The 13,178-nt window shown below is 41.9% G+C and overlaps 1 protein-coding gene across 1 annotated transcript in view; it reads right to left on the reverse strand.

Moving 5' to 3' along the window:
* The window catches only part of BAZ2B (bromodomain adjacent to zinc finger domain 2B), a 144,268-nt gene that overhangs the window by 92,781 nt on the left and 38,309 nt on the right, over positions 1–13,178 (reverse strand). The window contains exons 3-4 of the mRNA XM_084811337.1: positions 8,569–8,757; positions 490–651 (exon numbers count right to left, since the gene is read on the reverse strand). Of these exons, the coding sequence (XP_084667463.1) occupies positions 490–651; positions 8,569–8,757 (351 nt within the window). The remainder of the gene's footprint in view (positions 1–489; positions 652–8,568; positions 8,758–13,178) is intronic.

A 13,178-nucleotide genomic window follows, 5' to 3' on the forward strand; every position in this document is an offset into this window, starting at 1 on the left:
ACTGGCACAAAATTATAAACTTATAGGCTTATTGCTTTCCTAGCATAATACCTGGATTGAACTAACAGGCTTTTTTATTTTTTTTTATTTATATATATATATATATATATATATATATATATATATATATATATATATATAAAATAAATATAAATATAAATATAAATATAAATATAAATAAAGATATAAATAAAGTTAGGAAAAGTTACAGAGCAGTAGGACCCAATACCTCCTGTTGAAAATCTAACGTGCGTGCACATCACCATTTCATTCATTGTGACAGACATGCCCATATGTGTGTGTGTGTGTGTGTACGCACATACATACGTACACACACACACACACACACAGAGGAAAAAAATCCCATTGTCTGCAGCATGTGTATATGATCCACGTGAATCAGGAATTCAAAGAAAAGGTATATACATTCTCCAGGCAGGAAGAATTGGCTGTAACGCATCTTATTTACATTTCAGTTCCAAAGCTTACCCTTCTCCAAATTGCCTCTGGTACTTTTTCCTGTGGTCCTTGAATGGAATGAAGTGGAGTCGTGGTTTTGAGCAGGAGGGGCAAACAGAGGAGAAATTCCAAGAAGTGGTGGGAAGAAGGCAGTGCCGGTACGCGAATGCACATCTGCATTCCGCCACCATTCTGTATGCCCAGAGCAAAGAAAATGAAAAGAGAAAGGGAACATTAGTTACTCTGCTTAGGCTATTTGTGATTCTCCTTTACTATAGGTCTATGTACAGATTTACTTCCAGAATAATTGGAACTCCTGCACTCAAAATCCTCAAGTGGATATGTCCAAACTGTTGCTTTGGAGGTGTGATCATATCGATTTATCTCCTAGCTCTGTAAATACTTCTTTAAACAGAATCAGCAAACAACATCATCCTTCTTTTAAATATCATCTACCATCTAGAAAGTGAAAATGCAACAGAGGCATCTAATACTGTCATGAGATTCTGCATTCGCAAATAAAACATGTATTTAAAAACCTTACTACCTCTAGCATCGAGGAACAAAACTAATGTTACAAAAACACATTTGAGTTAGAAATAGCAACAGGGCTGGTACCATCATACAGGTGGGTGAAGCAACCAGCTGCAGGCAGCACAAGGGGTGCCGACCGCTGATTGTTTGGTGGTTTCCCGGCACTTGCAACTGAGATTATTCAGTGTGAAGAATCTCCCAAATGTCCTCAAGCTATAGATCTAAATTGGGTCCTTGGTATTCTGAGGAGCTGAGGGTGATGGAAAAATTGGGTCAAGGACTTGAGTGTAAGTGGAGGAAGACTCGTAATGAATATGACTAAACACAAAGAAGAACCCATCTTGAAAGCTCATTCTGTAGCAGTGATGGTGGTGAAGAAACCCCACAATGTTGTCCAGTGGAGCAAATTTTCAGATTGTAAGGGACCTACTGAATACAGGTCTATGATATCAGTTGGTAGAGCCTTCAAAGATCCCTGTGTCCAATTGGATTACATTTTGCAGATAAAATTGCTCGTATCCACACCGATTTGAGATGCCTTAGTTTTAACAGACTCAGAAAAGGATGCAGCTAGCATACCACCTAGTCCTGTTATTATGGATATTTTTCAGCTCTAACAAACTGAAAATAGGGACAAGATTCTTGGATGACTGAGGCCTACCACATATGCTCTGGGTCCTTTCCTATCCTGGCTGTTGAAATCTGCCAGAGCTGAGCTGGGATTATGGACCTCAGAGATAACCAAGGTTGCTCTGATGGAAGCAGTAGTGAGACCCCTTTTGTGGGGGTGGGCAGGGAACACGAAGGACAAGTACTCAATTGCTCAAGGACAATTACTGCCCAGTGTCCAATCTTCTATTTTTCAGCAAGGCGTTGGAGCAGGTGGTAGCATCTCAAATCCAGGTAGTCTTGGAGGAAACTGATTATTTGGATCAACTGCAATCCAGTCTCAGGTCCAATTTAAGGACAGAAACAGCCTTGGTCACCTGGTGAATGACTTACACTGGAGAATGGATGTGGCCAAGGCAGCTCTATTAGTTTTCCTGGACCTCTTGGTGACTTTCGACACCATCAAGCATAGTATCCTTCTAGGGTACTTGGCTGGGTTGAGGTTGGGAGGCACAGATTACAGTAGCAAAAAGTTGGGGATTTTTGCTATATTTCTGCCTGGAAAAGACTTAACAGAATTCTGGTCTAAACAGACCAAATAAGCTTTAAAGTGCTCTGAAGATGTAAGATTCCAGTTACCCCAGTGTCAGAAGCTTTAAAATTATTCACCAGCACCTTTAAACATACAATGCACATGAGCGAGACTGAAATCTCATAATCACCAAAGACTGATTGCTTGGCTTGGCTTTTGGGCCTTTAAGAAGCCAGAGTATTAGAGAGCTGATTGCCTGTAACCCACTAGTTGCTCCAGCAACCCTCGTCCATAAGGCTGGAACTACACGTAAAACATGACATGAGGATGTTGATTTCAGCAACAGCCCTACCTCAAGTTCTCCTCTTCTTCCCTATAACATCTACTTAGGATCTCTAGGGGCCATAACTCAATGATACAGAGCACGTGCTCTCCATACAAAAGGCCCCAGGCGGAATCCCTGGCATCTCCAGGTAGAACTGGGAAAGACACCTGTCTGAGATCCTGGAGAGCTGCTGCTAGTCAGTGCGGACAATATTGTGCTAGACTGGGTGGAAGAGAGCTTCCTTTGTTCCTTCACATAAAGGAAACTGAAATAATGACGACATCACAACATTCAATACATGATCCTGAACATTGCAAAGGAAAGGAGGAGCATGTGACTTAGCTCAGTAGACATAGGCCAGTGGTACAGCATGTGCTTTGCTCAGTTCCCGGAATCTCCGCTTAAAAGACTCTCATGTAGCAGGACTTGGAAAGCCCTCTGCTTCAGAGCCTGGGGAGCTGTGCCATTCAGAGTAGGGAATACATTCTGTGTCTCACATAATCTGTGGAGCATTAGCCTATGTTACGTTCTGTGCTGTGTCCCCTCAGTTGCCTTGGTCTGTAGCCCCATGGAAACAGCTGATAGACGAAACAAACCAGAGTCCTCTATGTACAGTGTTCCTTCCAAGTATAGGGCCAGAGCATGCAGTGATGCAGAGATAGTTCGCACTAGCTGGCCGATCACAGCCTCTGGGGTTAGGGGACCTAATTCCGTTCTTCCCTCCACTCCCAACTAATCAGGCTAATCAGCTGAATCATCAGCCATTTGTTCAGCAGGGAGACCTTTGTCCACAGAAGATTTGCACAGCCTACAGCATGTGTGTAGCCCACCCTCTTAATTACACATTGCTAGGGCCTGTTCTAGAGGGAAGTGGATTGTTTGAAGAAGGCTTTTGCAGCTTACTGAAAGTGATAGATACTGCTTAAATTTTTGGCATCTGAAGGGCTGATTATATAATTTACAATATGGAGGTATTGTACAACTACAATATGGAAGCTATTTGGAGGCTTCACCACACCACACAATGAACCATTTTGTGGTTCATGTGGTTCATGTGAAGGGTGCTTCCAGACGGAGGGCTCCTAGCACTAATAGTCAAAAGACATTGTGTGGCTATTCTGTCTTTTGTTCCTTAACAGATTTTTTTCTGGTAAGAAAAAAGATAGATGAAGCAGTGAGAAAACACAGGAGGGCTATAGACTGAACACAACAACATCTGGAGCTCTCCGCAAAAGTGTTGTCTGGAAGCACTCAAATTCCATAATTGCACAGAATAATTCTATAATTCCACAGAATGTTTTTCTCTACACTACTTCAAGCTGTTTGGTGCAATCATAGAGACAAACCATGTAATGTGCCCATCTATGCAGCCACAGGTCTTAAACCTCTTATTCTGGAGTAATCCTACTGGCTTCTGAATAAATGGTGTGAAATGCCCTAGATAGGGAAAATAATCTCCCCATTAAACACCACTGTTGACCAACAGCTCTAGCTTAGGAAAGAACTGTTCCTCAGTAATGCACGGTTAATGATAAAATTTGTGTTTCAAGCTTTTTAAAAAGATTCAGCAAAATGGTTACTGGTTAGTATTTTAGAAGGGCAAGTATATTATAAAAATCTAAAGAAAGAAATAGGATGATTTTAGTCAACCTATAAATGAGAATCAGAAAATCATACTAGTGAAACTGTGAGTTAGAAAAATCTGACAGTTGTGTTTTTCCGGTAATAGACACAGAACTATGAAAAATAATGATTAACAAGAGTTCTGTTTGTGGCTGTCAGACTTGTATACAAGGTTTTTTTTCTAGAGCGCTGTTAGCAGCTTTTGATTAAGGTGATTAACAAAGATGAAAATAATTCTCAGCAAACATTCTAAGTTATTTATCTTTTTAAAGTTCCCTTCAGTGCTGCTCATTAGCCCACCTTGAGCATAGATTTTGGATAGGCTTCTAAGGGAAATAATAGAATCTCTATTACCTACCATGATTAAAAAAATATAAACTGGGCAGAAGCATTAGAAAACTCCCTCTAGGGATCAATCCACACAGGCAAGTTCAAGAAGAAGATGACAAGATATTCTCATCTTGGAAAACTGGTCCTGTAAAGATTCCTATGTGCAATTATGCTTTCCAAAAAAACCCAGCAAATTTTAAAAGGAAACCAGGTGAGCGTAGAGATGATGCCATTCAAAATCTTTTTGTAATCTAGTTTGCTCTAAAGTTACTCTCTTTCCTCAGCAGGAGGTTTTTTTCTAAGGTGCATACATCAAGTTCATCAGTGAATGAACACAGAAACATGTAGGGATGGCGGAGAATTTCTCCCCGAAACTTCGGGGGGCCGAGCGCCAACGTGTTCGGCCCCCCGAACAAGTTTCGGGGAGAAATCCTCCACACCCCCCGCCCCCTGCCCCCCCCCCGGGACGGGACTTACCTTCCCTGAATGTCCCTCCCGGCGGCGGGTCCGGCTGGCGGTTCGTCCGGTGTTCGAGCGGGGCGGGAGCGGCAGCCAGTCTTTCGACCGGCTGCCGCCCCCGCCATTGCAATCAAAGAAAAAAAAAAAAACCCGTCCCCTGATAGGCTACGTGACGATTCACGTAGCCTATCACGGCTAGATTTGCAAAGTCAGCCGTGACAGACTACGTGAATCGTCACGTAGCCTATCACGGGTGACTTTAAAAAAAAAAAAAAAGCGCGTACGCGAATGGCGGCCCCCATAGGGAGCCGCCATTCCCATTCCTTATTTGGTCGCTGTAGTCTACGTCAATCTTTACGTAGACTACGGCGAAAATAAGGGCAACGCTATTTGCGTTGCCCTTATTTTCGCCGTAGTCTACGTAAAGATTGAAGTAGACTACAGCAACTAAATAAGGAACGCGAATGGCGGCTCCCTATGGGGGCCGCCATTCGCGTATGTGCTTTTTTTTTTTTTAAAGTCACCCGTGATAGGCTACGTGACGATTCACGTAGCCTATCACGGCTGACTTTCCAGATCTAGCCGTGATAGGCTACGTGAATCGTCACGTAGCCTATCAGGGGACGTTTTTTTTTTTTTACTTTCGTGTTCGCGGCCGGGCGAGGTGGGAAGCCTCCTCCCCGGCCTGAATTTCGGCCGGGCGAGGCGGGAAGCCTCCCCCCCCGGCCTGAATTTCGGCCGGGCGAGGCGGGAAGCCTCCCCCCCCCGCCTGAACTTCGCGGGGGGAGCAGCGAAGCGCTCCCCCCCACCGCGAAAAAGCTGCGAGAAAAGGTAAGTGACTTTCGTTCACCCCTAGAAACATGCCGCCTGCCATCATTGTGTCGATGTGAAGCTAGAATCCAGCAATCCTAGGCAAATTAATGGAATCAATTTGCACCTAATTTATATCAGTGTTTTTGATAGCAAATTTCAAACTACATCTCACTCATCCTCAAAGAGGGCTTAAAAAAGAAGAGGTGAAAGTTTATGGCAGATAATGTAACGGCAGGACTGTTACATAGAAAACTGGATTTCCAACATGCATTGTTATTTTGACAAGAAAGAGAGCAAGCACATAAATAAAAAAAGATGAAGTAATGAAGTGACAAACATGGTGGGAAGTAATTGTTAACATTCTTGAGGAAAATGAAGAAAATGAAATCAAAATTGATATGCGAAGAACATGGTTGTCTTGGGCCAGCCCTACCATTAGGCAGAGTGAGGTGGCTGCTTCAGGTAGCTGATGTTGGTTGTAAGAAAGGGGCAGCAAATCAAGAGTTACTTAATGTAATATTACTGTATTTTTACTCCCAGAGAGTGGAGCTTGTTGGATTCTCGGTCCCAGGGGCCAAAAGAACTTGACCAGCCTTGGGTACTATGAATTTGGACTTGAGGAGTAGCACCATTTGCTGTTCCATCTTAAGCAGCAACATGCTATCTAGGAGAGGAAACTGTTGCCTCAGTGCATCAGCTCCTTGTGCAAACAGGAACACCTACATGTGCAAAAATTTCCCCACAGCCACCCTGCTCACATTGATGATAGCGGTATTTTTAAACTTACATCTCCAATATCTATAGAGTTTTGACACCAAAGGAATGGGAAATGTATGTTCCTCATGCTGATGTTGGAAATGTATGTGCTCACCAAAGCTCACATACATTTTCAATAAGGGGCTATGGCTTGCCAGCAATCATGAAATTGCCATTAATGGTGACAAATGATATGCCACTCTGGAAAGAATATGTATGTCTCTGTTTGAGCTGGTATTGCATCACATGGAAGGTAAGCAATTTAACCTAATATTTATCCAGGTCAATGATATTACATGATTTACAACACAATCCTATACATGTGTACTCAGAAGTAAATTCCGTTGAGTTCAATGGGGCTTACTCCCATGTAAGTGGGAATAGGACTGCAGACTTACTGGTGGGATATAAAACCAAAACAATATTATCTACAAATTGTACTAAAGTACAAATTGTTTCATTGATCAACAGAATTGGATCTTATGAATGAAAAGGCGATCCTCACAGAACAGAGCGATCTATTCCTAGCTAAAGCATCCAGAAGGTTTTTTATGAAGGCCTGATGCTCTACTCTGAATTAGTACTGCTGAAAGGCCCTGGTCCCTAAAATAAACTGTTACTGATGTAAAATCAAATATTTTCTTCAGCAGAAAACATTTCTTCTTCTTCCAGTAAAAGACAGGACAACTGATTAACTCAGAAACTAAGAGAGAACAAATATGCCACAGTCCTACAGCAATCAGAGACAAAACTGGAATAACTGCATGAACCATTTGGCATAAGAGAGAAAAAATTGAAAAAAACAAGGACAGTATCACAGGGACAACATCTGCTGTCCAGAAAATAATTTTAATTCCTTTGAGTTCTATCCAATGTTGCACATACAGGCTTCCCTTTTTCTCTTGCAACCACCATGATGCCCCCCAACATCTGCTGCAGAAGGTCCCCCAATCCTCTGGAGCAGGTTTGGGTTACACATAGGAGAGGAGGAATCCTTTCCACCAGCAGTGTTTGGATACAACCCTTTGATTTAATTATGGCTATTTATTAATTGCATATTCGCCACAGTAAATCTTAGAAGTCCAATGCACACCAGAGCCCTAACTGAGGTGATATTCAAATAAATTTAAATACATGTTACTTATCTGAAACGATTTGTATAGCCTAAATATAGAAATAGGAAGCACAAATGAGTAAGACATTATTTTACCAGAATATAGCCATTTCCCAAATGCTTTGTCATAGCTTTGACAAAGAAGGGCAGTTATAGTGAGACATACAGCTCTATCTTATGCATGTTTACTTGAGTCAATGAGTTCAATGGGGCTTACTCCCAAGTGTGCAAAGGACTGCAATCTAAGTCCCATTCATTGTACCTCTCTGCCTTTGGCATGAGCTCTGAGAGTCAACTACCATAACAGGAAAGCTGTAGTCACATGTTATTAATGTAGTTTGCGTATTGTTTTCAAGAGCATGCTAGAAAGCGTGTTTCAGTTGGTGGTCAAGTTGCACTTATGCTACAATATTATTACTCTAAAACTATTACCCAAAAGGGGTAAAAAAATATTGATGAGACCACTAAGCATAATGATATTCAGCTTTTATATTTTTCCTTCTGCTCTTTTGGGCATCACATTTTCAAACCTATCTCTGAAACCATGAGCACTAGTGTCTTACAGTGAAATCCTATACAGATCTACTAAAGTAAGCTCCATTGAGTTAAATGGGACTCCAAGGTAAGGCTTCAGGACTGCAGCCTTACATTACTTTAAAAAAAATATTCTCAGGCTTTCAATAGTAATCCAGAAGATGCACGAGCATGCCTGCCCTAAGTTAAAGATGTACAATTATAATCACCAATTAACAGCAGAATGTTGTATTTTCTCAGAAGTATGCCCCGCTGAGTTCAGTGGGGCTTACTCTCCAGTAAGTGTGTATAGGATTGCAGTATTAATCAATTATAATCAGGAACATCCTTAACATTGATGTGCTTCTGACTGTATGAATATAACTAAGAACAGCTAGACTTCAACCCCTAGTAATGGAATATATAAAATCCATGCGTATTTGTTTTAGGAACATTCATGGTTGCATCTTCAAGTGGCTATTTCTTGTAATACATGTTTACCTGGAAAAGGTGCTAGTTGGGGATGTGCTGCTAAGGCTGTGGGTGTACCAAGTGTCCCCAAGCCACCAAATTCTGTATGCCCTGAGCTGGCTGTATGTAGACCAAAGACTGGGTGGCTGACCATTGGGAAGGCACTCGACACTGTGGACAGGTTACACGGTTGATCCCCAGCCGTTCTGAATAAATGTCCTGAAAAGAAAAAAGCAACACTTGAAATGTACAATTAAAAAACACACACACATACTGATCTTGTAAAGTTCTGCCTTTAATCTAAATATACCATATAAAAAGTTTCGTTTTTTAAAAAGTAGATGAGCAGCTTTATGGTTTTTGAAATATTTATAATTTGAGCTCATCCACATACACAAGTAAACTCAACTGTCTTTAGCTAAAGGCATTGTAATAATTTTGGCACCATAAAAGGGTCATATTCTTTTTATATATCTGTGACATATTAAGCACAAGCTCTCTGAGTGATATTTGGCAATGTACTCAACAGAAGCTCTCTTTTCCTGTTAGCTTACATTCATATCACTTATTTGACTTCAGTGGGACAAACCTAAAAATGATGTCTTTTACTAGACAAGAAATAAATCTGAAGTGTTTCCCATATTATTACATCCTCTCTTTTGCTAATATGTTCAAAACAGACATTATGTTTAAAGAAGAATTAAAGCATTTTAATGTGAATGTGAACTTAACACATAATACTCAACTCGTTGTTTAAGAGAACCAGTGCAGTCATCAGTGGAAACTAGTGGCTCTGATGTAAGTGGGCCTGTGAACCCACTCTGGATTTCAGTAAGAATGCTAATGGAGCTATCTAAGGTGCTGAACTTATTTTGGAGGACCTGGTTCAGCACCTTGGATATCTCCTTTAGAGTTCTGGCTGAAACCTAGATCGGTTTCACAGCCCCACTGACACTGCAGCCACCAGCCTCCACTGACAGTAATACCTCTGAATACCAGTTGCTGGGGAACAAAAATGGGAGGGTGTTATTGCCCTCATATGTCCTGTTTGTGGGCTTCCTGGAGCCATCTGGTTGGCCACTGTGGGAAACTGGATCATGGTCTAGATAGGTCTTTGGTGTGATCCAGAAGGGCTGTTCTATGTTCTGAAGTGCCAGACTTGGACCAGGGAGACTTGAGTTCAAATCCCCACTCACCCATGAAGCTCACTGGCTGACTTTAGGCCAGTCAATATCTCTTAGCCAATTAAATTCACAGGATTGATGTGAGGATAAAATGGAGAAAGGGGGGTGAGAGGAAGAGAACCTGTGTATTCCAAGCTTCTTGGAGAAAGGGTGGGATGCATATTTTAAAAAATAGTAATTCTTTTCTTAATTATCCCCATCCACCTAACCATGGTCACTAAGGAAAAGTTCACATGGTCAGTATATGTGTATACATGCACACAGTATATGGTCATCTCTCTGTGGCTCTTTAAAGTGTCTGCTTAAACATATATCCCCCTCTCAATGGATGCATTTTCCCCTGTCCTTTTTGATCTGTTGTTTCTAATATGCTGTGGTGTAGTTCTTGTGATGATCATAAATGATCACTGGGTGGTAGTATTTGCATCATTACAGCATTCACACATGAGGGCAAATCCCTATAGTTGAAAAGAGGCTTGCCCCTTTTAATTCTCTATGGTACAGAAGGAGAAAGCATTACAGCTCTTGTCAGAAGAAACTTCACTTGCTTTATAAAAACAAGCAGTTCCCAAGGAATGACAGATTTCAATAAAGAGATGTTAGTTAAAATGCCACAAGAGGCATTTCCTTCAGTACTCCTGGAATGCTACCCTGATTTGTTTACTGTAATTTCAGCTATGGTTTGTATCTGTGGACTGAATTATTCTTGGAAGCAAACTAAGGTCAATCAGATGTAAGCTTTTGTGAACTTATACATTTTCCTAAAGCACTTAAGTTATTTGCAGCCTAATCAGTTGGTAGACTTCCAGTGCCAGCCTAAGCCAACCTTTGACAGGACAGCCATGAGCACTACAAGGATGGTTCCAGCTTTCACTCATCTTTCTCTCACTCTGTCTGGATGGTGCGGGAGCTGAGGCAGCTGCACCTTGCAGCCACCACTTACTTGCCTGTTTGGTCAGGTGAGTGAACACTGACTGTGCTTTTGCACTGACTCTAGGCAGGAGAGGGAACGTCCAGGAGCAGGTGTTGCTCGCCATTGTCAGGCAGCAAAAGCACAGTACAGAGGAAGAGGACTAATCCACCTGAGAAGGCCCAAATTTCTCAGTTGGTCCTCCCATCAGCAGTAACAGCTGCTGCACCTCAGTGGTAGCTCGTCAGGGGTCAGCCCTAATGAGCCCTCCTGAGGCACTCAGGTCTCAGCAACCACCCAACAGTGCCAACCCATGATCCTGGCCTGAGCACTCTTAGTGCTAGCAAAAAACAAAACACCAGTAAGCAGTATCCAGTGCTGCTGTAGCACTAGCGACAATGAACGCTATTGCAACAGGGAACTAGCACTTGCTAGCACAACCGGAAACTAGCCCAAATTAGCACTTCAGGAATGGGAGAAGTCAACAGACCCTGCAGAAGGGATTTGTCCCATTCTGGATGTGCTAATCTGGGCTAGTTTCTGGGGTTGTGCTAGCAAGCGCTAGCTTCCCGTTGCAGTAGTCTTTGTTTCCTCTCAAGCAATGTGTTTAGTGGTAGGGTACTGCCAGCATTAGATACTGCCCTTTACTAAAGCACAGTGGTGTGCAAGGACCTTCTGGAAAGGAGACAGAAGTATAAGTGAACACAGCTCCCAGGCACCACATTGTAAAGGCCACAGGAATGGCCACCAGTAATGTAGCAAGGGGGGATGGAAAAATAAGAAGCAACACTATGAATGTGAAGTAGAGCTATCCTACTATACGGAAACAACTATGTTTCAGGATATTTGGCATTCCCCGTCCCCCTTGCCCCCAGTTGTAGAATTGCCAAATTAATAAAGGCATGTAAATAGTCATATGTTGGTCACCTGTGGTGAGTAAAAATAAACTCCAAGAGACCCGGCAGGGAAGCTTTTATACACTGAAAGAGTTCGTTCTTTTTCAGGGCGTTGCTGCACCAGAAATGAATAACATAGATCAAAACATAGGCAGGGGGCCTAATAATTTACACACTTATTTGCAAGGCTGGATTAACTGGTAATACTTAAGGCTCCTATGAATGTGTTTGTGTGTTAAGCCTCCCACCCCTTAAGTCTTCCACATCATTTATTATTTAGATCTTTGTATATATTTACATTCCTAGACAACCTTATCCCAGAGTTAGAGAGCAGATAACAATACACTGAAATAATTTATTTATTTATTTATTTATTTATTTATTAAATTTATTAATCACCCATCTGGCTGGTCACCCAGCCACTCTGGGTATTGTACAACAATAAAAACAGTTCATACAATAAAATTCAACATTAAAAACATCACATTTCTAAAATTACCCTAGCCCACCCCAAATGCCTGCACATTCATACACATTAAGGCTGCAACCTGTAGACACTTGCCTGTGAGTAGACCTCACTGAACTTAACGGAACTTATTTCTGAGTAGACATTCATAGGGTTGTGCTTTCAATGGCACAGTCCATTTGGAAAGACTCACAACTGAGTGGCACAAGAAATACTTTGTATATAGAAGGCCCCAGATTCAAGCCCTAGCATCCTCTATTAAAAGCTCTCCAGTAGCAGGGCGATGAAAGACGTCTGCCTAAGAACATCTGCTAGTGACTATGCAAGCTAGATAGACCAGTGATCTGAAAGTATAACTCAGTGTGCAATAACTTAAAAGCTTGACCATTGGACCCACTGAGGCTTCTCAGTGGATAGATCATGCCACAGTGGGAGAGCACTTGCTTTGGATTAAGAAGATCCAAGGTTCAATCTTTGGCATCTCCAGTTAAAAGCATCAGGCAACAAGGTGATGTGAAAGACCTCTGCCCGAGACCCTGGAGAGTTGTTGCCTAGAGTAGACAATACTAGGCTAGATGGACAAACAGCCTGACCTGGTATAAGGCAGCTTCCTTTGTTCTTATTCTTACCAGTGACATACTCTCACAGAAAAGAATGGAAACCCCAGCATGACTACATCCCGAATATCCACATATAACAAGCTTATGGTTGCGATTAGACTTAGTGGGGAGTAAGTCCTGTTTAACTCAGTGCGACTTACTTCTGAGCAAATGTGCTTAGGCTCATGCTACACAACAGATAGCACATATTTAAACAAAATCTTACTGCCATACTGATTTCATCCCCAGCCACTAAAATTAGCTGAAATTAAAAGCACATATAAGACTTTTGAAAAATGTGCTGCTGAAGCTTGAGCTTTGGTGAGTCGTGCAGGTAAAGAAATGTATCTTGATAAGGCTTTTATCAAGGCTTCTTGATAAGGCTTTTATCACGCCATTGCCCTGCCTCATTCACAGAATTTTATTGGGAGCGAGGCGGGGTGGGGGTCCAGACGTCTTCAACTTGTAAGCCTTCCATGTTGTCCAGACATTTCTTCTGTCTTTTCTCTAACCGCAGATACTCCGTTAAGAAAGAAAAGACAAAACAGCTACACAGTGCCTTCTGAATGGTAGTGTTAGGAGCTC

This window comes from Heloderma suspectum, chromosome 1 (assembly GCF_057233095.1).
Source record: "Heloderma suspectum isolate Gila_16-S chromosome 1, 16-S_ref, whole genome shotgun sequence".
Classification (NCBI taxonomy): Eukaryota; Metazoa; Chordata; class Lepidosauria; order Squamata; family Helodermatidae; genus Heloderma; species Heloderma suspectum.